At 47.1% G+C, this 27,775-nt stretch overlaps 2 protein-coding genes across 2 annotated transcripts; both read right to left on the bottom strand.

Moving 5' to 3' along the window:
* Positions 1–594: 594 nt before the first annotated feature.
* gsg1l (gsg1-like) lies at positions 595–9,982 on the bottom strand (the record flags this gene model as incomplete). The annotated part of the gene is made up of 5 exons (XM_084465551.1): positions 595–892; positions 1,973–2,084; positions 5,820–5,972; positions 7,769–7,816; positions 9,694–9,982. The coding sequence occupies 5 exons, from the start codon at positions 9,980–9,982 to the stop codon at positions 595–597; spliced, it is 900 nt and encodes a 299-aa protein (XP_084321677.1).
* Positions 9,983–12,988: 3,006 nt separating this feature from the next.
* On the bottom strand, positions 12,989–27,082 carry sec23b (SEC23 homolog B, coat complex II component). The gene is made up of 19 exons (XM_084465895.1): positions 26,954–27,082; positions 25,709–25,936; positions 24,837–24,894; positions 24,638–24,724; positions 23,798–24,034; positions 22,679–22,761; positions 22,149–22,293; positions 20,308–20,466; positions 19,549–19,664; positions 18,986–19,109; positions 18,456–18,536; positions 18,225–18,314; positions 17,783–17,889; positions 17,112–17,265; positions 16,721–16,798; positions 15,974–16,135; positions 14,972–15,058; positions 14,475–14,696; positions 12,989–14,069 (listed from the first exon to the last, which is right to left on the bottom strand). The coding sequence occupies exons 2-19, from the start codon at positions 25,927–25,929 to the stop codon at positions 13,980–13,982; spliced, it is 2,301 nt and encodes a 766-aa protein (XP_084322021.1). The 5' UTR covers positions 25,930–25,936; positions 26,954–27,082; the 3' UTR covers positions 12,989–13,979.
* Between the last annotated feature and the right edge of the window lie 693 nt (positions 27,083–27,775).

Below are 27,775 nucleotides of genomic sequence, written 5' to 3'. Positions count from 1 at the left end.
TCCCTTAACACAATCATGCCAAACCAAGGGATGAACGCAAGCCTGGGAGGAGGAACCGTTACAACCGGCCCCGCTCCATCCCCCCAGACGTTACAACCGGCCCCGCTCCATCCCCCCAGACGTTACAACCGGCCCCTGCTCCATCTCCTCCATCACCCCATCCTCCCCACTGAGCACTGCTCCTCCTCCACCTCCCTGCTCAGCACTGCTCCTCCTCCACCTCCCCGATCAGCACTGCTCCTCCTCCACCTCCCCACTGAGCACTGCTCCTCCTCCACCTCCCTGCTCAGCACTGCTCCTCCTCCACCTCCCCGCTCAGCACTGCTCCTCCTCCATCACCCCATCCTCCCCACTGAGCACTGCTCCTCCTCCACCTCCCTGCTCAGCACTGCTCCTCCTCCACCTCCCCGCTCAGCACTGCTCCTCCTCCATCACCCCATCCTCCCCACTGAGCACTGCTCCTCCTCCACCTCCCCACTGAGCACTGCTCCTCCTCCACCTCCCCGCTCAGCACTGCTCCTCCTCCACCTTCCCGCTCAGCACTGCTCCTCCTCCACCTCCCCACTCAGCACTGCTCCTCCTCCACCTCCCCGATCAGCACTGCTCCTCACCCAGTGACCCCGTGGTGTCGCTGAGGTCCAGGGAGGGGGAGCCGCGTGCGGGGGACCGCCGGCTGCCTTTGGGCGTCTGGCCGGGGAAGTCGTCCAGGTCCTTGGAGATGGAGTGCAGGCCGCGCTCCCGGAAGTACCCGAAGGCCTCGCGGGCCTGCTCCTCACGCAGGCTCTGCTCAAACGTCTTCCTCTTGTGCCGGAACTCGATCACCGTCTTGGTGTAGGAGTTGAGCGTGGTGACGGAGGCGGCCATGCAGCAGGTGAAGGAGCCCCACGCCATGCTGGAGACGAGGGGGGAGGAGGGGGGAGGAGAGGAGAGGGAGGGAATTAGGGAGGAGAATCACATCAACAACATCATATGCTCTGGCAGGCTGCTCCACTCTTCCACTCGCTGGATTTAAACTCTTGGCCGCGAGGATTTACAAAACGCTGCCAGACCAATCCCATGCACGCTCTTGACATATATTCATTCATATTTGTTTAGCTTCAATGCTGGTTAAAAATATCAGATTTGCGGGGGATTAATGTAAATGTTAAGCCCCCACCCCTCCGCCCTCCCCATGGTCGTCACATGACAGCAAGACGGGTCAATCGATTCATAATCTCATCGCCCGGTACTCCTGACGTCACTTCAACGTATCGCCATTAAAGCGTCACATGACCTCCTGGCCGAGATACATTTTTAACATACGGTGCCTCACATTGTGGACGGGTGAGATTTTCTACCCTTACGCAATTTCAATCACGCCTGTATCGGGGCTTTGTGGCGGCTAAAGCCTAATCCCGCCGTGACATGGGAGCACTGGGCTGCTCTCATTAGAGGCCTGTGTGGCGGAGGAGGTGAGAGGACAGAGAGACGGCAGACTCTGTGGTGTCTCTGAGGGCTCTCCATATGGACGCCCTGATGGTATTGGTGGTTGTGGGGGTAAATGGTCAAAACTGCATTTATCCAGCGCTTTTCTAACCAGCGGCCACTCAAAGCACTTTACAATATCGCCTAACATCCACCCGTTCATGCACACATTCACACACCGACGGCAGAGTCAACCACGCAGGGCGACAGCCAGCTCTTCAGGAGCAGTCAGGGTGAGGGCGTCTCACTCAGGGACACCTCAATGCTCAACTAGGAGGAGCCGGGGATCGAACTAGCAACCTTCAGGTTACCAGGAGGTGGAGGTGGTGGTGTTGCTGGTGATGGTGGTGGTGGGGGTGGTGGTGCTGCTGCTGGTGTTGGTGATGATGCTGATGGTGGTGGTGTTGGTGGTAGTGGTGGAGGGGTGGTGTTGTGGTGGTGACGCTGCTGCTGCTGCTGGTGGTGCTGGTAGTGATGGTGGTGGTGGTGTTGCGTGTGTGAAGCCTACCAGAAGGACCAGCCGTAGTCCCAGTTGTAGGGCCTCCAGTCCGCCGGGCCCAGGCTGACCGTGGCCTGGAACACCTGAGTGTACATCATGTGGGCCACCATGCCCAGCAGACCTGAGGAGCACCAGGCCATACAGGGTTAGCCACACAGGCATGCACACGTACATGCACGCGTACATATACAAATAAATGCACACGTATCACGTACCTGTGAACTGTTGGGAAAAACAGTCTGCCTAGTTACTTGACCAGATAAAATGAGACGGAGAGGTAATAAAGTCTGTCAGCACGAGGGCCTCGGATTTATTGAGTAAAGTAGCAAAGGTAATACTGATTCATAAAGTGTGAGAGATCGAATATTCTATGTCCCCTAACAGCGCTGAGGTCGTCTGGAGCTTCGCCTCCGTGGAAGTTCTGCTTCAGAAGAGCACCCGTGATCCGGTGCATGTGAAACTTATAGTATCTTTCCTAGCCAGGTGTGTGTGTTAGACTTTGTGTAGGTTATTGAGGATTCTCTTGTCCCTGAGCCTCCGGGTTGTGTTGTGTTTCTGTGTGATATGTGTGTCCTCGCCATCTAGCTGTGGCAGAGTGTTCTCCGCGGACTGATAGGGGGGCTCGAGGGTCATCTTGACCCTCTTGAATGTGTGGTGTGTTGTGCTCGTTAGGTTTGGGCCCAGAGTTGACTATATTTGTAATGTAACGTGTCCGTTAGGTTATTTTTGCCCATCAGAACACACAAAGGTGCATGATGCAGTACCTGTTTGTGTGCATGTACGTGTGTCTAACACTCTAAGGCAGCCATACAGTATTAGACAGTGCTGTGGACACTGTTGTCTCTCTCTCTTTATATTCTTTAGGCCCTATCTAGTACGTTAAAATAATAGGCTAATAATAACAATAATACATTCGAGCAAAGTATATTCCAGGCTTCCAAAACAAAATGTAATTTTAGGGTAAATGGTTGGTTAAATTATTTGGGAAAGAACAGCTGATACAGCGGTAAGTTGTACTTTTAAATCAATCCATCTGCAAACACCGTACAGCAAACACATATTGTCTTGACACACACATTGTGTACAAGCCCATAACTATTAGGATTGATGAGTATTTGATCGTGAGAAAACATAGTTTTACTGCGAGTGTTTAAAAGAATGAATGAATGCGGGTGATGCTTGGCACGCGTGTGTGCGCACCCATCTGTTTAGACACACGCAAACTAAACACGTAACACATAATACAGTCCATGGCGATGTATATTAACGGGGGGACACATGCATATTATGAATACAAGTCGATAACGATAATGTATACAATACTGGTAACAAACGATGTTTGTTAATGTATTGCCGCATATCATTAAATAGACCCACAGTTGCGGCCATCGAGGACCGCGTCCGCATATCATATATGTTTTAAGTTGTCTTTGCCGCAATTTACATGACGAATCAGTGTTTCTGAAGTTGGAGAAGAACGCACGCACACATGCGCACACACACACACACACACACACACACACACACACACACACACACACACACACACACACACACACACACACACACACACAGGTGATGGGGAGCAGCCCCATTGCAACGGCCACCTTGAAGGAGACTTCTCCATCCTAGGGTTTCTGGTTTTATTTTGTGATGGTTTTTCAAGAGGTTAATGCCCTTAAATCCACTGATAATTCTCCCTCTCATCCTCTTGTCAGCCACTTGGAAAAAATAAAGTTGTTTTTTTTCAGCCGATTCACGGCGCCTTGCCAGTCACTCGGCTTTCTATCAGTAAACTCCAGCGCGGCATCAAGTTTATATTTAGATCGGTTAGAAACCATACAACAACATCCTCAGCAAACAGAGCGGCGCTTGGTGGAAATATCAAACACACGACAAGAAAGCCATGATAAATCTATTTCATGAATTCAATAACGAATATGAGTACAGTATTTATATTTTCTATTTCTATTTCTATCTGTATACGGGGAATGGGTTAACCTAGTGATTGTTAGTGCTTGGCACTTGGTTCTATGAACATCCTTACTGTACCGACAGAGATATATTGTTGTTTCTCCTTCTTCTGACAAATGTACTTATTGTAAGTCACTTTGGATAAAAGCGTCTGCTAAATGCCCTCAATGTAAATGTATTGAGATTCTATTTGTAACGGTACCTTAGAAAACAATTAAAGCATTAGCAAAAGCTTAGCACGTTTCTTCAGTACAGAGGAAAGTTTTTAAAGTGACGTATTATACCACCAGGTGTTAGTGTGATTAGCCATTTCAAGCCATTTTGAAAATCTGCCGGATAGATGAGCAACGTTTGCTACAGTCCACTGGGTAGGCTGGTAGACCTATCTGGTAGATCTATCCAGCACACATCTAGGTGGACACGCCCACTTGTGATGTCAGAAGAGGCCGATTTTCAAAACGGTTTGTAATGGCTAATCACACTCACACCTGTTCTGTGTTCCAGTGTTGTGCAAGTTCACACTTCACATGAACTAGTTCAAAGTTCAGTTCATACAAAAAAAAAAGAATAAATTCACGTTCATAGTTCACCAATTCAGTTTTGAACTAGTTCATGTTCAGTTCATCAACAGTTTTTTTAGAAACCAAAGAAAAACTGTTGGAGTGAATATTCTGTGCTTATCTTTTAAAATGAATTCTCCATTACCAGCTGCCCATCACTACAATCTCTAATTGTTGTGGATATTATTTGTACACCTGTTTCATTCATGACAACTAAGGCAGTAACTCTATTTAATAAGCATGTCATCTGGACCTAAGCATCAATTCAGAATGTCACAAAATCTGAACTAGTTCAAGTTCAAGTTCTTTAGTTAAAAATATGTTAAGTTCAGTTCAAAGTTCATAGAAAAATGAACTTATTATTACTACTGAACTACTTATTTTGAACTAGTTAATGTACAACACTGCTGTGTTCCAATATCCATACTTCCATGAGTACACTTAAATGTAGTACACTAACAGCATTCACTGAGTGCGCTGATTTTCAGATTGCAGTGACGTTTCAAATCGAATATTACGATCACGACTGCCGCTGCGGCTCCTCCCTCGCAATAAACATCCCGCTTTGAACTGTGAACTCTTTACGCATAGTAGCTATAAAAAGCTATAAAAGCTACAAAATGACTCCAATAATGCAGGCTACATGGAAAATGCGCCGACGTTGGCTCAGCCTCTTCCGCTACATAACTAAGATGGCTGCGGTTAGTACGAAAAGTGTACATTGATCCACACTTCGCGGTTTGACCGTTTTGAGTACACCACCCGAGTCCTTTCAGTACACTTATTTTTGCTCCGATCTGAATTGGAATGCCCTACGTACTCAAACTAAGTATAGTGAGTACGGATAGTATGGATATTGGAACACAGCACAGGTGGTATAATATGTCACCTTTAAATGATGATCACAAGAAGGCAAGTGCTAGCATGGACATGTCAGTCTGAGGTCTGGTTTGTCCTCGTTACTGATCGAGTAACTTTATTCATCTAATTAACTGTGTTGTAACTGAGTTGTTCCGATACTGATATCAGTATCGTAAATTCCTTTGATGCCGCCTAAAATGCAGAATCGGGTATTGTCGAGCACGCAAGTCTACGCACCGATCCGATACCATCACATGACTAGCTGAAAAAAGTTCTGAAAAAAAAATTGTCGACAGTAAGTGAAGTGACTTTACATTGCTGTCATGGTAGGAGAACCCTTCAATAAGAACAAGTGCTGTTAGTAGTCACAATGCTAGATGCTGTATCGGTTTACACTTTCGGGGAGGAAAAAATACTATCAGAACATCTCTAGAATTTAGTAAAGCAGAAAAACTGAATACCCGAGAGAACGGTGAAGATAGCAGCGAAGGCGTTGAGCTTGAGGCCGTCAATGATGTTGCTGGAGTGGACCAGCTCCAGACACATCAGGCTGAAGCCCACCATGAGCAGGATGATGTACAGCATCTCAGATACCAGCGACAGCCACAGGATGCCTGCAACACAACCAGCAGCTGGTCACTAGACCTGTTCCCATACCGATACCAGGATCGGAAGTTCCTCCGATACTGGTACCATCGGTATTGGCGAGTACACCATCACATGACTAATTTACTACACAGAGAACATCACAAACACTACAGTGTTATGCTGCGATCGTTACCAGTCGGAGATGGAAAGTTGGAATGGGAAATGCGGCATGTCCAACCTACGTGCATTCAAACTAATTCGGAAAAACATGGATGCTCACACTTAACTAGAAGAATACAAATGAATTATTATAATTATAGATTAAAAATTATATAAAAATATAAATGAATTGTCTGCGGTAAGTGAACCAACTATATATTGCCGTCATCGTAAGGGAACCCTTCAATAAGAACAAGTGCTCTGAGAAGTTTCAATGCTAGATGCTGGATCAGTATATACTCGGTATCGGACGATACTCAAGTTCAGGAATCGGTATCGGGAAGGAAGAAATGGTATCGGAACATCTCTACTGGTCACGATCACACATACACTACAAGAAAATGGTCTAAATATATAAAACATCTTCATTACATAAATCATCCTGACAACCATTCTCGGTATGCAACAGAAGTCATTAGTAGTGTAATAAACCAAGCCTAATGGTGTGCGACGGAAACGACACATCTATTTTGCATAACGAGGATGCATAGGTGGATCTAATACCACCTGTTTTGCCCTGAGATGAAAGAGCTGTTTCATATTCATAACTGCCTACAGTGTAGGAACAGAGTCTAAACCCACACCAGAGGAATGCCAGTCTGAGTGCTAAACGTTGCTCTAAACTGTTCCAGAGTCTTTGTTCTCCACCTGAAGCCTGCTGCCTCCCCACTGCCACCGACAGCAGACCTCCGATTACTGGATGTTGGCGAGGAGCACTTTGGCGAGGAGCACTTTGGCGAGAGCTGAATGCTAATGCATCCGCCGCTAGACGCTGTTTCATCTTTCTATAAATCCAGCTTAATGTTTTCCACCAGCAAAGTAAACAAAGCTGCCACCATATTTCTCTTGTGACAGGAACGTTGAGAAGGGAAAGTATAACTTTATGAAAGGTCAGGGCGTGACACGTTAACGGGCTGGGTTTTCATCTGGAGAACTCGATTGATGTGTTTGAAAATAAGTTAGAAAAGTAGAAGTAATAAGAGAGAGAGGGTGTGTACAGAATAATAAGAGGGTGTGTACAGAATAATAAGAGATTACCTGATGAACTCAGTTCAGCCAGAATAGGTTAGGGTTAGGGTTAGTTAGCTTTATACTGATAAAGATACACATGACAGACTGCACAATGTTTCTATTAATATGCTTTCTGAATTCTTATATAAAATGACAAATCATCTCCCTTTCAGATTTTCCTGGCTGTATGTGTGGGTGGTTCTGGAGTCACATTATTTTAAACATGCCTTAGGCCTATTCAAAGAGGTAATCTGGAACGTTTTCATGGAAACAAAAGTCTGTGAAGTCATTATCTATCACTAAATGAGGTCTGGTGATTGATCTGGCCCACTGATGAAAATTGTCCTTTGCATCGTGTTGTATACAGGGAATGGGTTAAGCTAGCGATTGTTAGTGCTTGGCACTTGGTTCTATGAACATCCTTACTGTACCGACAGCCATGTACTGTTGTTTCTCTTTTTTCTGACAAATTAACTCATTGTGAGTCGCTTTAGATAAAAGCATTTGCTAAATGTAAATGTAAAATCTTTTAAGGGGATGAGAGAAAAGAGGAAGGATATGAAACAAGACATCACAAGGTGATGAATCTCACCTTTCTCTGAGGCTGGGGCCAAATCGATGAAGCTTCTGCATTCCTCACCTGCAAAGGTAAAGAAATGCATCACATCACAGCACACACTGTTTTGCTATGGTAAATGGACTGCATTTACACCGCGTTTTTCTAACCAGTGGCCACTCAAAGATTCATGCAAATTCATGCACACATTCATACACCGACGGAGGAGTCAACTATGCAGGGCGACAGCGAGATCGTCAGGTGCAGTCAGGGTGAGGCGTCTCGCTCAGGGACAAGCTAGTAACCTTTCGGTTACCGGCCAACCTGCTCTACCTCCTGAGCCACATGCCGTCCCTATGGTACGTTCAAGGTGGTGTGTCTGTCTGTTTCGAGGAGGAAGACTTTGGTTCAGAAGGTCACATGGAACTATCTTGGTGTTAAGAAAGTACTAGGGGTCTTCAGAGTTCAGAGCACCATAGATTAATGAGTACACTCAGTGCCAAACCAGTGTCATATTAACTCTTGTGAAATTCAGTGTGTATTTCTTTTGCGATTGCTTTCAAGGCGTGTATACACTCATACACAGTCAGTGTCAGATAGTGCAGGACAACTCTTCTGATTTACATTCACTATCATAGTCCATGTGTAAGTATATCAATTAAAAGCACAGAACGGTCAGAAACATGGAATGTTTTTTGTCATCTTTTGGCCAAAACTCCCATCACCCATTACTTAATACGTGACATCTGTTTTTCAAGCTGTTCAAGCAGCTTAGAAGAACACATAAAGGCAACTGGGAACATTTGAGTTCTTTCTCTCTTGTCCGAAGCCACAGTCTGCAGAGTGTGAGGGATCAGATTGTTGGTAGATGGAACGCTTTAATCAGGTAGAATAGGGCAAGCAACAGCTGCTTAGAGGGAAAAACTCATCAAGGCTTTGGGTTACATAATCCTTATTAACTCAAGCTGTCTCACTCCCCCAATCAGGCTCTCCCAAGCAGCTACTTGATGACATAGAGATATCCTGGGGGATGAACTTGGCATATACTCGGCACGTTTTTTAGATCAAAAATCAACATCACGTATAAAGCAACCACCACACGCTGGTGTCAGAGCTGTCCACATGTTGCTTAAAGCGAGGTGTAGGCCTGCGTGAAAAAACGAGGCAGGCAAGAAAAAAAAGTTGGATCCCGTTGAGACGGATGTGACCTCATCACACCCTGGCCGTGCTCGAGTCTGACCCGAACCTCCGTGTCACCAGACTCACCACGGAGACGCACCCCGCCTCTAAGCTCTAAGGGTTCTTCTCACGTGACGTCCCGCGACCTTGTCCCTTGATGTGATTAAACAACTTCTCTGCATGTCCGCCAGACTGATGCGGTGTGTGTGTGTGTGTGTGTGTGTGCGTGTGCGTGTGCGTGTGCGTGTGTGTGTGTTCATCAGATTGGTTAGGTTTAAAGGCTGGTTCCCATACTAATTAAATTGAAATAAAGCAATGCATTATCCAAAATAAGCGAGATTTTACATTAAATTAAAGCATGTAAAATAACCATGGACCACAAGCAATTGTTCTTATTAATTATAAGGTTATATGTTTCTTATACTGTATGTCAAATTAACAGCAAATTGTATTTTCTGAAATGTATAAGCCTCTTCCATAAGCCATAACTTATTTGAATGTTTTACTGTACAGGCCTATATAGGACTGCACAACTGCACAATTATCTGTAATTAATGATGCCATCAAGACAATAACATATGATATCCCCCTCATCCAGAAATATCCAAAAATAATAACAATACAAATTAAAAAGTGAATATTAAAAGTATGTCATATATTAAAGTAAATATTAGACTTTCCACTGGAGACTAGAGGAGACCAGAGGAGACCTATGGTCCTCAGACCTCAGACAAGTGGGTCTGCTCTCCACCCTGATCACGTGAAGAACCCAAACCTCTTACGTTCGTCGTTGATGTTCTCCTCGCAGGAGAACCAAATGCCGGTGTGGAACTGGCGGAAGAGGAACCGGTCGTCTCCGGTCTCCCAGCTGTAGACCACCTTGTTGGGGTCCGTCTCGTTCACCCCGTAGTCGATGCACTGGTGCGTCCGCAGCTTGGTGCACTTGGGCTTGGGCACCCGCTGCGTGCCGACGCACCAGTAGGTGGTGATGAACGCGGTGATGGAGAAGAAAAGAGCCAAGAAGTTCAACCCCACGGAGATCAACGCCCTGCATTTACGCGTGGTCTTCATGGTCCATGAAGAAGATCCAGGCGCCCCAACAAGTTCATGGGTGCAAAGAGGACCGATCTTTACGCACGCCGAAACGAATTCCCATTATGAAATAAAAGTGAAACAAACTGTTGATTTTAACACAGCTATGGTGTCCAAACGTCTCCCTCGGTGCGCGCACGTCACGCGGGGACCAAAGCGATCCTCGGCGTTGTGCCGTCGTGCGCCACAAGTCCTTCAATAAAGGTTTATTTCCCACGGGTTAGGCGAGGAGAGGATCCTGACTTGTAGCGTTATCCCGGTCTACCTCCACGCAACTTCCGGTATCTTACTTACCATTAGCTATGTACTTCAGTTAGCATTCCACGGCTTCCTAAGGAAATATTGACAGCGCATTTACCGAAACACGTAACGAAAACGCTTCTTCCACTGCCGGAAGTCTCTTTCCCTCGTCTCTCGCTGCTAAACCCATGTTAATGAAAGTCCCGCCCTCTTTCTCGAAATAACGCCAATTTGGTGCATCCCGTTCCAGGTGGGATGAAAGAGCCTGGGAAGGAGGATGCGCAGAGTAGACCCGTCCTGCCATGGTGGTCTCTTGATTGGACACTTGATTGTGATGAGGATCCGGTAGGACTCGGGAACCCCCACCATCCACGCCCCGGTCCCCCCACCACGTGGTCATCGCTTAATAAAACACTTAACGAAAAACAAATAACATTAAATTACTTTGATTCATTTTTTTAAAGACACTTTTCACCTTTTGGATACAATATCATGATGCATTTAATTGTATTTCAGTCCTGTGTGTTTCATTCGAATTTCAGAAAAAAATTATTTGGATTGATTACAAACCAACTAGAGAGAATCAGACCAGCGAAGGTTCGGGCTGAGAGTTCCTCCCGAGTCGGAGGGTGAAGGAACATTTCGGTTCTAGGCTAAATGAACTCAAACTGAACCAGACTTCGAAAAGATGAGGGGATCCATCCTAAGAAAACACATGAAGGAGGCCGCTTACAGTGCTTAGCCTATTGAAAATGTAATATTGAAATGATTTAGCATGAGATTGATTTCTTATATTATATATAAAATGTGAAAAAACTATTTCCTAAACAGTATTAGTTATTTAATCAAACTCTCTTTCTTTATGCATCTAAAAATAAATACACAGAACGTAGGCCTATTTATCAGTCGCCTGACCATTATTATTAATATAGTGTGACACACTCCACGCTTACATAAGTCCACAGGCCCATGGCCAGAGTGGATTTCTTCACCGGACGGACAGAAACTGATCGGATTTGATAAAAGCTAAGAAGACGACACATTTCTCTATGCAGCTTTGTTTAAGCCTGAGTGTGTGGGCACACACCGGTGATTGTGGAGGAACAGAGAGGGGTGTGGGGTCAAGTGTGGAGAGTTTACTGGCGCCCAGTGGTGAGATTGAGGATTAGGGAAATGACTAAATGTCATAATTTGATATTTTGATTAAAATATGGAGCATGCACATCTAAGTATAACGACACGGTACTAAAACAGCATCATGAACGGGTCGTAGCCATGGGAACAACGTTCCCCTCTCCTCCTCTTAGAACAAAACGATGTTTCCATGGCGACCCCCCCCCCTCCCTATATAGACATACAGGGCTCATTCCCAGCTAACGTAAACATCTTTTATCTTATATCATTTTCATGGGATTCAACACATTTAAAACGAAGTAACTATATTTAGTGTGTGGGAGAGTGTGTGGATGATGGCTGGTTTAATCAGCCTCACCTGGCGGGGTCTGACTGGACTCTGCAGGGTTAGGCTGCACACCATGTTGCTCATTGAGTTATCAGTGGTCAACAGGTTAAACCAGCCGTCACCACACACACACACACACACACACACACACACACACACACACACACACACACACACACACACACACACACACACACACTCAGAGAGATCTCCTGCATGGCAGCTGAGCACCAGGCCATGTTCAGTATCAAACCTTTGCAATAAACTAGATTTTCCACACCACCAGCTACTGCCAGGAGCCCAGAAAAGTCACCCGTGGTGGGGTTTCATGGACTTGCTACATAGGCTATATATTACCAATATTATCTTCCATCTCTGCAAAGTCTGTTCCACTAGATGCCACTAAATTATACACATTGCAACTAAATTTTATTCATTTATTATTTCTTATAAAAAATAATTCGTGTAGCCTACGACTAGAGTTAGGGCCGTGACCCTCCTCCCTAGCTTTACTATAAGCCTACTTATGTGGCTGACAAACGGACCTTTTGGTACGTTATGTCTTTTTTCTGTCCGGAGAGATTAATCGTCCTCGCAGTTTGTTTAGTATTAAAGCCCTGCTGCAGGACATATGCGGCTTCGGAATGGGTCATTGTGATCTCCGCACGCACATCATTTACAAGCGTCATTTCTTTCACTAGAAACTTCCGGTCAAAAGCTGTTAAGGGTAGAAGTTGTCTCTTAACAGATAGCACCGAAAGGATTAGTCTTCATAATCTGTCTTTCTCTGATCCTCGAAATCATACTGTCTGGACCGCGTCGGGATCCGCTTACAGCCCGCGGACTTGACTGCGGAACGGGCCGTGCGCGGGGGTTTGATGACCAGGATTGCGTTCTGGCTTAACGTACAGTAGTGGAGCAGAACCGAAGAGCCTGAAAAAAAGACAATTGTCCCAAATCTGCACAGTCTGTCCGAGGCTGCGGGGGAGGGATGCGCACGGCCGTGGGGAAATACGCACAGCTGCGGTGGTGGTGATATGCACAAACACGCACGGCTGTGACTCCGACTGAGAAGAATGAAGATGCTGTTCTACAACAGCAGCTAGCAGATGCCTCATCTGTGAACCAGGCTGTGCCCCCCCCCCCCCCCCCCAACCCGCCACTGTGGTCGCCATGACGATTATTGTCAACTTCGTTTAACAATACAAAATTATCACCCTTCTCATTTATTCAATTTGAGACAAAAAAAGCAATACTTGTTTATACATAGAGATATTGGTTAATAATTTATATTTATATATTGCACACATTCTGACACATTATCATCATTCTGTTCCCTGCCTGACCTTAACAAAGAGACGGTTCTAGGTGGAACCCTGATGGAGTTTGGTTCTACGACCGTGGTTCCGATGATTAGAGATGAAACTTGACTTTGTTTCCACTGACAGAGACTCTGTGTACGGAGTCACCATTGAACATTGGTTAAAAGTCCCACTTATACAGTATATTAAAATGTTTAATTACAATCACAGGAGACAGTGCGACATGGGGCAGTCAGTGGGTTCAAAACACCGGGCGAGACCAGCAGTAACCCACGAGATAAGGGTTAGAAAACACAGAATACACAAACAATGATCACTCTTCATCAAAACCCCGCCTACTTCAACAGTATTCAGCACCAGAATAGACTTTGTCACAACCGTATTCTTGATCATTCAGAAAGGGAATTTTCTCAGAAAACATTTATTATGTATTTGTAAAATTACTTAAATACAGATCTGTCAAATTAACTGTTTTACCAGAGACGCCACACAGGAAATATGGCTCAGTTAATCGACCATTCATTCATGAGAAAGGAAAAAAAACAAACATGGACAGACTTCTTCATCGGACAGAGGACCAACGTGAGGAACACCTATAGAACGGTCGACATGTTAACGTTAACTCTCACTGTGGTCGGAGTCCTTCAGCTTCAGAGAAGGGAAATGTTAGCGGGCATCTAGTTACGGATCTCTCCATCACTCAATCGTTGGTGCATGCGTCGTGGATCAACCCCCGATGGGCCTGGGTCTAGACTGAGCTGGGTCTAGACTGAGCTGGGTCTAGACTGAGCTGGGTCTATGCTGAGCTGGGTCTAGGTCTATGCTGAGCTGGGTCTAGGTCTAAGCTGGTCTAGGTCTAAGCTGGTCTGGGTCTAGGTTGGTCTGGGTCTAGGCTGAGCTGGGTCTAGGCTGAGCTGTGTCCAGGTCTAAGCGGGGCTTGGTCTAGGCAGGTCTAGGCGGAGCTGGAGACGGCCAGCTTCTTGAGGTGGTCCATGAAGACCTGGAGGCTGACGTCGTCGGTCAGGATGGGCGCCCCCGGCTCCTACAGACAGGGAGGAGGAGACAACGCTGATTTAAAACCTTTAAAACGACGTTCACCCAAATGGAGGCGGCAGTGAGTCAGACTGTTGGAAATCTCCTCCAATCAATGACAAGTAAAAGCACGATAACTCTGCATTATGTCAGGGCTGTTGGGAGAAGCACTTAGTGAGTTCAGCACGGCCGCTTAAATATGACCTTATTAAATATGATCCTATTAAATATGGATCAATCAGGAGTTTTACACACACACACACACACACACACACACACACACACACACACACACACACACACACACACACACACACACACACACACACACACACACACACACACACACACAAACGGAAACAAAGTCACACACACACACACACACAGTCACCCCCCCCACCTCCCGGCCCCGTACCTGCGTCCAGCCGTTGCTGTTGTTGTGCGTCTGCGAGGGGTTGACCTTTGACAGCAGGAAGCGCGCCTGGGAGCCGCCGTGCTCCGTGTCCACGTAGCGCGGCATGGGGAAGCGTGTCTGCAGGATCTCCTGGGCGTCGTCCAGAGGCGCCTGGAGCAGCTGTTTGAAGTTCTCGTACTCCGCCATCTCCTGGTAGCCCGCCTTACGCCACTGGGCGATGGTCTGGAGAGAGCGAGAGAGAGAGAGAGACATTCTGTTATCCAACCACCACATGACAGGTCATCAGTCATCAAACCCCTGCGTTATGGTCTTGGGGGTCGGGAGAGACAGACATGCGTTACCTCTCCATCCAACCACAACATGACCAGCATCATAAACTCATTCATGAAAGCCTTTCAAACCGTTTGTGGTTTTGTTTACTCTGAGGGACGGCTCCATCTGAACCTCGGAACATTTATTCTCTGTCGTTCCCTGCGAGGGTCAGGGGATCATCTTACCTCTCCGTGGTAGATGACCAGCTGGAAGAAGGTGTCCATGAGGAGGATTCGGTCCGGCAGGATGCTGCTGCTGTCCAGGAGCACCGGCTGTGGGGGAACAGAGGTAGGGTTAGGGTAAATATTAGAGCGTTTTACAAAGTGGTCTGTGGTGATTGGTGCGAACATCAGATCATAACTGCTCTCTCTAAACTACATTCTTATTTTAGTCACAGTGACCAGATCACCATGTTGGAGAACATATAAGACATATTACCATGTTAAAAATCAGTAAAATTATAACGTTTGAGTCCACTTTAACAACAAAAGCTGCTGGAGTAGAGAATACATTATGCTGAAAAGACTAAAATGTTCTATTTTGGGCTGTTCTATGTTCTAGCACTTAATTACAGTTAAAGACACCCTGACCACTACAAAGTGTTCTGGCCCTTATGCGTTTCTCTGCAGTGTACAGAGGAACTCTAATCACACCCGCCCGTGTAATTAAGAGATCGAACAACAATACGCCTGTGAATGACGCTCAATATCACAACGACAGCCACCAGAAAGATAATTATACCGCACTACAAATGCCTGGCCGGCATCAGGGCATCATGTTACTGCGATGGTCCTTCAAAAAACGCACAAAACAAAAACCTTAATAAAACTATATGTTTTAGCGCAGTGGTTCTCAAACGTTTCCTACTAGTGTACCCCCTCTAAGTAATCTTTTCAGCTGGCACAAATCTTTTTTGAAAATAAATTCCATTCAAATATATTCTTGATGAAACTGACGACATTTTGGTGTTTCTGGATGCGCTCTTGTTTTCACGGATTCTCCTTTCAGAATCTAAACTTAAAAAGTAAGCTTTTTAATTTTTTTTTAATTTTCTGAGTGCCCCCTGCAGTACTGCTGTACCCCTAGGGGTACGCAAACCACCATTTGAGAACCACTGTTTTAGCCCATCCCCAGCGCAGTGTCACGGTGTAATGTGGGCTGTGACCCGTGTGTGGTGCGATGCTGACCTCTGGTGGGCCGTGGAAGGAGTACGAGTACAGCATGGGCTGCACCATGATGAGGGACTGGGTCAGGTCCTGGCGCACAAAGTGGTGCCGGTAGTACGACGACTCGTCAGGGCTGTTGTTGAACACCTGGAGGAACGGAGACCGCCGCAGGTGGAACATGAACTGTGGGGGGGGGGGGGGGGGGGAGAGCAGGAGATTAGATCATCAAAGTTACAACACTTCTCTGTCTTTACACCGCAGTGGAACGAGCTCCCTGCCGACATCAGGACCACAGAGTCGCTCACCAGCTTCCACTAGCTGGTGACTGCTGGAGACTGAAGACTCACTTGTTCAGAGTTCACCTCGACTCTGCATAGCATCCCCCCTTCACCCCCCCCCCCCCCCCACACACACACACACACACGCACTTATTGTATGTTGTACGTCCTGGCACTTAAAAATAGTACTTAGCATTGTGTAGCGTCTTATCCTAGCTATCTTTGTTGTATACAGGGAATGGGTTAACCTAGCGATTGTTAGTGCTTGGCACACATCCTTACTGTACAAAATTAATGTACTTATTCACTTTTTTTTTTCTGTACAAATTGTACTTATTCGCTTTTAGCAGACGCTTTAGATAAAAGCATCTGCTAAATGACCTTAATGTAAATGTAGATCGTTATGCTGAATGGCTGATCTATTAACCATGAACGTTTCAGGGTGCAGTTCTAAAGACGCCCACCAGGCGGGGGTGGTGCGCTGTCTCACCTGCGGGTACAGAGACAGGGACTCCGACAGCTTGAAGGAGGTGGGATCGTCTTTGTTGAACTGGCCGAACTTCTGACACTGGAATGGAGACGGAAACCTTTAGAGAACGCGTCGACGCATCACCGCACACACGCTTCAGCGGCCACACACACACTGCTGCACATTCCCGTCATACTTTAGTGCAACAAATGGCGGGAGCTACTGCGACACGCCCCACTGGGAACGCCGGCATTCCTTACATCCTTACTGTACCCATTCCTTACATTCCTTACATCCTTATATTGTCGTTTCTCTTTCTTCCGACAAATGTACTTATTGTGAGTGGCTTGGGTTAAAAGCGTCTGCTAAACGCCCTGAATGTAAATGGATGTGTCTGAGGGGCGTGTCTCACCAGGCGGATAAGCTGCCTGTCCAGCCAGCGGAGGACGTCTGGGCCCTCCTCCGACTCCGCCCGGAACACGCCCAGACGGGCCATGAGCACGGCCGACGCCTCCTGGTCGAAGGACGACTCAATGTGCTGGATCTGCGACTGGGCGTCGGCCCAGCTGGGGGGGGGGGGAGGAGGAGGGGGAGGAATTATGCAAATGTGAGCGCACGGACACAACGAGGCAGAGTGTATTTCTGGCTGGCTGCAGTTCAAACATCCTGTTGGCGGCTGGGCTGGTGTTGACTCTGCTCAGACTGGCCGCAGTGTGAAGAGCAGTTTAGCAACGCTAACCACCACTGGATGACGACTAGATTGTAGGGTCAACACGCGTGTATAAGGTAGTCCTCATGGATAAGGTGAATGATGAATCGTAACTGGAATGCATTTATACCGCGCTTTTCTCACCAGTGGCCAGTAAAAGCGCTTTACACACACATTCACACACCGACGGCGGAGTCAACCACGCAGGGCGACAGCCAGCTCGTCAGGAGCAGTCAGGGTGAGGGCGTCTCGCTCAGGGACACCTCTAACTAGCAACCTTCAGGTTACCAGCCGACCCGCTCTACCCCCTGAGCCACATGTGTGTACGGTGCCGTTCATTCGGAGAACGTTCAGGTGTAGTTTGTTGTTCTTACTTCCTAGCGACGGTTGTCACGCGGATCCTCCGCTGGGTGCTGGAATGTTGGTACTGGGTGACGAACTGGATCGCCCCACGGCCGCCCTGGGGGATAGGGGCGTTGTGCTGCACACACACACACACACATACACAGACACACACACACACACACACACAGACACACACAATACCGATCAGTCTAGCAGAAGGTGGAGGCAGATCTGGTGAACAATGTGGTGTGATTAAGTTAAACATCCCTGAAAGGATTCAGAGGAAAGCCAAACTCATGTTTCAGAGGACACTTGTTTAACGAACACAAAGGACTCTCCGTCGCACAATGGCTCCCTCACAGTGGAATCTTTAAGAACGACAGCCGAGGTGTGTATTTCATTAAATCCCCGTGTGGAAGAGGATGCGTTTGTGCGTGGTTGTGCGTTCGTGTGTCTGTGTCGAAGGTTTACCTGATTCACCACCTCAAAGAACATGGCCAGCGTGGTGGAGGGGTTGAGGCTGCACACCTTCCACTGGCTCGTCCCGCCCAACCCCATCTCCTGAACGCACACGTCAGAACACATACATCAGAATGCACCCACACACAAGTCAAAACACAACACAACACACAACACACACACACACACAGGAATCTCGCTCCTCCTCATTACTCTACGGGTGAGTGGCGGCCGGTGACTCACGTTCTCCGAGACGCATGGTCCCTTAGCGCTGAGGGAGACGCACGGCCCGATGGCCCCGGACACCTTCAGCTCCCGTGACGTCTGCGGGCAAACACACACGGAGATACACACTTAAATACACACGTGGTACAATCCTCAATGAACTGAGGAATGCTGCAGTGGAATGTCCAACACATTCATTAGTAAATCATATTGTAGGGCTGCAGCAAGACCATGATCCTCACGATCGATTGATTTAACGACAATACTTTCGATGAATCGATAAATCATCAAATCCAGAAAAATAAAAAAAAAAGCAGACGCTTTTATCCAGAGCGGCTTACAATAAGTCCATTAGTCAGAAGAAGGAGAAACAACAATATATCTCTGTGGGTACAGTAAGGATGTACATAGAACCAAGAGCCAAGCACTAACAATCACTAGCTTAACCCATTCCCCGTATACAACGGACACGGTCTACAGATACACCCTGTCTACCATCACAGGTTCCAGTCGTTTCTCTGTGGTTGAACTGATCCCCCCCCGCTCACCTTGACCTCCAGTGTTCCCCCGAAGGCCATGCGGAACTCCCCGTTGTAGTCCTTGCTGAAGACCCTCTGGAAGGTCTGCTTGAAGAGGGAGGTGTTGAAGGAGTCCCCCATCACGATGTGACCCCTGAGGACGACAGCACACACACCGGGGGTTAGGTCACCTCGTATCCATCGCCATCCGTTCTCTCTTGAACAGCAGAACCTCAAAGCGTTCTGCTGTCGGGACTGACGCTGAATGCGTGGATGATGTGTGTCAGTGTCTGCCTGATGATGTGAATGTTTCTGTTTCTGATTGTATTGTACGCACTTCTCCCTTCTAATTCATCATTATGTCTGTTCTAGAGCGTTGCGGTGACTACAACTGGATGCCTGGACTCTTTTTTGCATGTATGTATGTACGTATGCATGAATGTATGTACACAAGAAACGGCCTGTTAAACCCTTTGAGACTGTACCGGTTTTTAAGGGCTATACAAACACAATATAATTGAATTGAATGGCCTGAAAAACATGGTTGTGACCCAGAGACTGGAGCCCTGCGGGGGTCCAGACGTCCCACTGACCCGGTCAGGTTGGATAAACACTTCATCTCCAGCAGGCCGGTCTGGTCCAGGGCGCAGGCGTAGATGTCAATGCTGTGGCCGTTGACGGCCGTGCGGTTCGCCAGGGTGTCGTAATACTAAACAGACACAACACAATACAAATCATTAGAAAATACGCCCAGCTCTTTAGAAGTAATATTAATTAGGATCCAGATGAAGGTCCAGGGGCTGATGCGTCGGCCTCATCACTAGAGATGTATCGATACCGTTATCAGTATCGTAAATTCCTCCGATACTGCCTAAAATGTAGCATCGGGTATCGGCGAGTACAAATCCCGATGCACCGAGCTGATACCGTCACATGACTCATTTACTACCCAGGCAGAGAACATCAAACAGTGCGGTGTTATGCTGCGTTTGTTAACGGTCTCGGACTTGGAAAGTCGGAACGGGAAACGCGTCATCCCGACCAACGTGCGTTTGAGCAACCAAGTCGGAAAAACATGGATACTCACGCTTAACTACAAGAATACAAATGCATTATTACAATTATAGATTCTAAATGTAAATAATCTAGTTCTGAAATAGAAAATGGCAGACAGTAAGTGAAGCGACTATACATTGCTGTCATCGTAGGAGAACCCTTCAATAAGAACCAGTGCTATTAGTAATTACGATGCTAGACGCTGTATCGGTCTATACTCGGTATCGGACGATACTCAAGCTCAGGAATCAGAATGGGGAAGGAGAACATGGTCTGGGAACATCTGTGACGGTCACCTTGGAGCTCTTCTTGAGGTGGCGCGCGTTGTCCTTCTGGATGTCGTGCCAGGAGCGGATGGGGGTCTTCAGCTCGTCCCCCACCACCATCCCGGGGCCCTGGGTGGGCGGGCCCCCCGTGAACAGCATCACGCGGGCCCCCGTGTTGGGGAACGCACCCTGCAGACACAGAGAGGAGGCGTCAGAACCAGGGTGGGGGACAAAATGTCGATACGTCGATCTTCGTGCGATACGAGAATCGATTCATTTATTTTTAAGATTTATTTTCGCATTGTTATGCTTTATTCATGAAGAGTTAGTCAGGAAATATGGCCCCAAATATTGATGGTTTAATTAATAAAATAAGGCGTCCTAAACAGATTTCCCTGCTCCTCCAGGTGGCGCTCAACACACCAACGAGGGAAACTTGAAGGGACGTTAGCGAACCAAAGACGACTAACTGAAAAACTCAGTTTGGACCGAAGTCCAGCACTTAAACTTTTAACAGTCATTTTGTATTCATAGTTAGACATACTGTATATCGTAATGTATCGTTATAGGATTGTCTATCAATATATTTATTATCGCAGAACCGCTGTATGACGATATTATCGGTATCTCAGGCCATGTATCGCGTATTGTATCGTGAGGTACCCTGTGGTTTCCAACCCTAGTCCAACCCTAGAATCAGCCCACGTGTTCATAGGCAGTATGAACGTATGTGCGTATGTGCAGTAAGAACATTGTCTCTCTCGAACCGGGTCTAAGCTCCACCGTGGATCTGAATGTGTACATTCTGCTGTTGATTCAACGAGGGGGGGGGGGGCAGAATTTCTAACTACACGGTTCTCTCTTTTTAAGTCCACAAATATTAATGGAGTGGTGTTACGGGTTTTACTACTTTCAAAGTCTTCCTGATTACCATCACAAAGCCAACGCTGGTCTCTAGGGGCGGGAGTGGGAGGCAGGGGTGAGGGAGCAGAGGGGTGAGGCAACAGGGGGTGAGGCAACAGGGAGTGAGGGAGTGAGGGAACAGGGGGTGAGGGAACAGAGGGGTGAGGGAACAGGGAGACACGAGGGAGGACTGAAAACAAACTGATCTTTGAACCGGCCAAGTACTGTACTGTACAGATAAACAGCTTAAGATATCAAGTGTGTGTGAGTGTGCGTACGTGGGTGTGCGCTTGTTTAGGGGAGTTGTGATTGTTGGAAGCGACATGTGGCACGATCCTCTGGAGTAGGTCAAAGTTCAGAACAGAATGCACTCATAACGCTTGCATAATTTTTTGGCAAAAAAAACAAACAAAAACCTTTCTAGTAGTAATAGAACACATCACATGTACTACAGCTTAGATTTACATTTACATTTACATTTAGGGCGTTTAGCAGACGCTTTTAGCCAAAGCGACTTACTTACTTATATTTGTATACTTATATTTGTCAGAAGAGAGAAACAACAAAAAAAGAGAAACAACAATATATCTCTGAACCATCTCATAGAACCAAGTGCCAAGCACTAACCATCACTAGGTTAACCCATTCCCCGTATACAACAAAGATAGCTTGGATAAGAAGCTACACAATGCTAAGTACTATTTTTAAGTGCCAGGACATACAACATACCATAAGTGCTTAAGAGGGGTGTGGGGAGGTAAGGGGGGGGGGGGGGCTATGCAGCTGAGTTGAGGTGAACTCTTGAGTATTTAACACTCAAGACTCAAGAGTTTGGTTTCTCATGCTCTAGAAACGTAGAGTGCAAAGCGTGTTCAATGGGGCGAATGCTACACACTGACTAACAAAAGCATCGCAGGTAACCAGAGAATTGTTGGTGTCCTGTGTGAGCAGGAAGTCAGGGTGCTCACCTCAAGCAGGCCGACGGCCACGGACAGTGCCACGCCCGTGGACCGGAGGGGGCGTTTCCCCTGGGGGACGGGCCAGGGGTCTCTCTGCAGCTCCCCGAGCAGGTCGGTCAGGTTCATATCCACGCGGTGCACCGGCTGGAGGAACCTAGGACCATAGAAGAACATTTAGGGGATAGTGCAGACGCCATTAACCAAAGCGACTTTCACCCATTCATTCACACATTCACACACCGACGGCGGAGTCGACCGACGCAGGGCGACAGCCAGCTCGTCAGGAGCAGTCAGGGTGAGGGCGTCTCGCTCAGGGACACCTCGACACTCAGCTAGGAGGAGCCGGGGATCAAACTAGCAACCTTCCGGTAACCAGCCAACCCGCTCTCCCTCCTGAGCTACTGCCCGCTAACCCTCTCTCTTAAGCGGTCATCAGATCAGCCTTCGCCCAGACGGAGCTCCACACGACTCGCCACCAGTGTCCCAACATTGGGTCAGTGTATAGAATACTACAGGTGATACGGTTCTTCTGGTCTTACCTGCAGGTGGCTGAGGGGTCTTGGGGAGCAGCTGGCCGGCCCTGCTGGCCTGAGACGGCCGGCTTCATCAGACCCAACATCTCCTACAACACACAGACACAGACACGTTACATTTACATTCAGGGCATTTAGCAGAAGCGTTTATCCAAAGTGACTTACAGTAAGTATATTGGTCAGAAGAAAGAAAAAGAACAATATGTCAATGTCAGTACAGTAAGGATGTTCATAGAACCAAGTGCCAAGCACTATTAATCACTAGGTTAACCCATTCTTGTAGACAACAAAGATAGCTAGGATAAGATGCTACACAATGCTAAGTACTATTTTTAAGTGCCAGGATGTACAACACACAATACGAGCGTAAGACACAAACAAACATTCACACTAGATATTACAAAATGTCACTAGATGGCGATTGCGCTCAGGACATTTTTTAAACTGTGTTTCACGTCCTGATGGAAGCATAACTGGGGTAATCCCAGGTATAGACAACGGGTTCCGGCTATAATAGAACCTCACTGAACCACTTAAGCCCCAACAGAGTGGTGTCTCTCCTCTCATTGTAATGGCCGACCTGGAATACTGTATTATTCATAACATTGTTTTCCAAAGCTGACCTCAGACTCATGTTCTATGCATGACCCTTGATAGGCTGAAACCTGACCCTGGTGACATGGGAATTCCACTGAGGCTCTCATACACACACCTTACCGAGTAGTGTAGGGCATGGAGGGGTCAGCAGGGGGAGCATGTTCAATCATACAAGATCACTACTTACTAATGACGGTTATGGGATTTACTTCAGTCATTTAGCAGACTCAGAATTCAGTCATTCAGCAGACTCAGAATTCAGTCATTGAGCAGATTCAGAATTCAGTCATTGAGCAGATTCAGAATTCAGTCATTAAGCAGACTCAGAATTCCGTCATTCAGCAGACTCAGAATTCAGTCATTAAGCAGACTCAGAATTCAGTCATTAAGCAGACTCAGAATTCAGCCGTTACTGCTGTTGGCGTCTTGCTCCAGGATGCCTACAGGTCAGAATGGGGAGCATTTGACTTCGAGACGCCAGTACCGTGTGAGTGTGCGTGTGCGTGCGTTCAGGTGTGTGGTCCCTACCTGGATCTGCTTGGAGGACAGCTCCTTGGTGCCGCGGAACACGTAGCTCTTGGCGATGCCCTCGCAGCTGAGCTCGTGGACCTGCACCATGCGGCCGAAGGTGATGAGCCCCACCAGGGCGTTGGGCGGCAGCAGGGAGAGGGACATCTGCAGCGACTCCCGCAGCGCCTGGAGGTCCTCCTCCTCCAGGCAGGTGTCCACCACGTACAGGAAGATCAGCGGGGACACCGGCCCGCGCTGGGGACAGAGGGAGAGGGAGGACAGAGGCCATGAAGAGACGCCTTTATCTCCGTCTGCGGCGGTGATGGGAGTGTGTGGAGCCATTGTTAAAGAGCAGATAAACGGAGCCTGGCGACGGCGGGCTGTCCGACGGTGAAATCAGGCCACCTTGTCAGGCCATATGTGTAGGAATGTTTTAGGCCAGGCCTCATCCTTCTCTGGGTTAGGCTTCTCAGCCGCCAGTTGCTTCTGTATAGAACAATCTAGGAGCAACCAGTCCAATCTTTGGTAGAGTTTTTCCGATACCAAGTCGGAAAATAATGTATGCTCACGCTTAACTACAAGAATACACTTTTGTTGACAGTAAGTGAACCGACTTTACATTGCTCTCATCGAAAGAGAACCCTTCAATAAGAAGAAGTGCTATTATTAGTTACAATGCTAGATGCTGTATTGGTTTATACTCGTATCGGCCGATACTCAAGTTCAGGAATCGGAATCGGGAAGGAAAAAAATGGTCTCATGGTCTCATCTCTAATCCTTAGATACCATTTAAACACGATTCTGTACGAGTTCTGTGTGTGTGTTTCCATGGCAGCAGAGCTCAGAGGCTGTTCCTACCTGTACGATGTACTCGATGGTGGAGAACTGGGGCATGAGTTCGGCTGGCTGGTTGACGTCAGAGATCCCGGCGTAAGAGGGCGGGAACTGCGGAGATTAGATCCAGAGTGTTGGTCCAATCGCATCGCGGGAGACAGCACATACACACATCGACACTTTGGAACAAAACGTTTATAACTGTGTTGTTATGAATACTCACTGGGTTTCTTTGGAAGCAGAAGTTGCACGCCCATATTTTAGCTCTGAAGTCAACTTGACTGTAAAACACAACAAACCACAAAACATTGTGTGAAACAATTAAATATGAACCATCTTCTTTCCCCACGTTGAAAGCAGCACACAGCACACAAACTGCAATTCAGTGATTGCAGTTTGACAGCAGGTGTAGCAAACTTGATGTGTTGGCATTTAAAGAGTAGGAGAGTCACATTCATCGTGTGGTGCTAATTCCACCACACCTCGAGTTGTTCAATATTTAAAAAGAAGGACAGCAGCAGCAACACAAACACAGCAGCCCTGCCTCCCAGAAGCTGTTTGCCCAAACCGGGACGCGGTCAATTCCCCCTCGACCCATGAGGCTGAGGCACGTCAGACTGTCACCGTGATCATGAAGAGATATCCTATCAACTCCTGTCTTCGAGTCACCACAGAGCAGCCTTTAACGACGGCCGAAGTAAAGACATTTACATTTAGCAGACGCTTTTATCCAAAGCGACTTACAATAAGTACATTTGTCCGAAGAAGGTGAAACAATACATCGCTGTCGGTACAATAAGGATGTTCATAAAACCAAGTTCCAAGCAATAACCATCACTAGGTTAACCCATTCCCCGTATACAACACAGATAGCTAGGGTAAGATGCTACACAACTAAGTACGACATTCAATAAGTGCGTACATTAAGTGCCAGGATGTACAACATACTAATAAGTAGTGGGAGGGGGTGGCTATGCAGAGTCTAGGTGAACTCTGAACAAGTGAGTCTTGAAAGACGACAGATGAACAACTACAACACAAACGACACACAGAAGAAGAACCACAAACAAGCAGCAGGTCCGGCTCTCGACTCACCACAGCGGGTTCAGCACGGCCTTGCAGTTGGCCCGGCCGCACATGACCGGTTCGTACTGGACGGGGGGCAGGTCGGGCCGCTCCTTGAGGGGCGTGAAGAGGCAGGACACCGGGACCACCAGCCGGGTGGCCTCCAGGCGGCTGGACGGCCACAGGTTCCAGCTGAAGCGCACGCCGTCCCGGTCCTCATTCTGCTGGATGAACTCCTGGTAGGTCGTCATCCCTGAGCTGCAGACGGTGATAAGGTATGGATTTAGTGGTCTGGGTTCAGAGTGTCAACCCTGCTCTCTCTCTGCTCTCTGTGTGTTGGTTGATAATATGTTGCATGACACTCCATATCTCTGATAACACGCCCCTCCGGACTGAAACTAGCTGACGTACAGTAAAGAATGGATGACACAGGTGTGTGTGCGTAATAAGAGAGAACCTGATGAACGTGTTGTGTGTGAAGAACACTCATTAGGGAATAAGGCTGGCCTATATGTATTCACTGTGCACGTTGAATATTCACTCATTTATTCACAATCACCTCTACTGGAAAAGTGAGCAGAGAAACACATTTCATGAATAAACATGAGCTCAAAAGCATACTAGGTTTGTTAAACGACCTGATTTGCATCTGTGTGCTGTGCTACCATCACCCCTGCATAATAACACCGTCTTAATTTGTTTACTTTTCCCTTTTACACGTTTGAGTCTCTAGAATTAGGTAGTTTGATAACAAGTTCAACAGCTCACACACAAGTTAAATGGGATCTAGGTAATTTTCTTCATGTTTGATCACTGCATTACATTACAAACACAAATATTAGTGCAACGTTAGAAAGGTGTAATGTTAACATCAAACACCGGATAAATTTCAGTTACTAACATTGAGTACAGTACTGGGCCTAAACGAATTAAATCAGAAATTAAAATATCAATGGATCACACATATGAGCAATCGCAACTCGTTCTGCTTTTCTCTTGTGAGTCGCCGTAGTTTCTGCGTCGGCGTATCGAAAGATGGCCCATCAAACCCCAGAATATGATTTGAGTATGAGTTTGATGGATAAATACACAATAAAAACTGGATTTAATCAGGGTTTATATCTTGCCTCCCGTCCGCAGGTCGTCTTAATCCGCCCCACCACTGAGAGACCATCAGCGGAAGCAGGACCGATTCCGCTCGATTTAAACCTTATATCAACCTTATATTAACCTTATATCAACCTTATATTAACCAGATAGGACTCCGAATCTTACCTTTAGTCCGATCCGTGTTAGTCCGGGTACTACCGCAGCGCACTGTGCCACATTAAGAGGTAGAAACGGGGATAAGGTCGACGAACAGCAGCCGGTGGGTGGTGCTCCGTCGGTCCTCCTCTAGGTCCGCTACAGGATGACGTGTTACTGCGCCCACTTCCGGCGGCTCGACGCTCGAAAAAACGACTCAAATTCCCGTCAGCAAATGCGGCGCCTCGCGTCATTCTGACGCAAGGCGCCGCATGGGCTCATGGGAAATTGAGTTTCTTTCCGTCACCGTTCACGTTACACGGCTATAACTCATATATTTCACGCTTTTGACTTGAAGTTCATCCTTCACCAGCCAGAGAAGACTTGACTTGTTGTCTCAGAAGTGAATTTGTTACAAACGGCTCACTAAATTAACATGTTATTAATTATTATGAATGTGAAGTGGTTTATATAGGCCTGTCATAGTTTAGATAGATCGATAATAATTATATAATTAATCATAATATTTATTATTATTAATATCAAATAAAATAGTGCAGCCAATAAAAGCGTACTTCGCCGGAACTGTCCGCGGTGCTAGACCTAATGTATGAACCTCTGGACTGAGCATGCGCGGATTCTTTCACCAGCAGGGTGCAGTGCACACCCACATGATGAGGGGAGAGATGAGAGAAACTGAGACGCAGCGAGGGAGAGAGAAAGGGTGGGGGAGCGGGAGGAAGAGAGGGAGGGAGGGAGGAAGAGAGGGAGAGGGAGAGAGAGAGAGAGAGAGAGAGAGAGAGAGAGAGAGAGAGAGAGAGAGAGAGAGGAGGAGGAGGGAGGGGGGAGAGG

The sequence above is a fragment of the Micromesistius poutassou genome (assembly GCF_964030765.1).
Source record: "Micromesistius poutassou genome assembly, chromosome: 3".
In the NCBI taxonomy this organism is placed as follows: domain Eukaryota; kingdom Metazoa; phylum Chordata; class Actinopteri; order Gadiformes; family Gadidae; genus Micromesistius; species Micromesistius poutassou.
The sequence above is the reverse complement of the archived record's forward strand: the minus strand, read 5'-3'. Positions and strand labels throughout refer to the sequence as shown.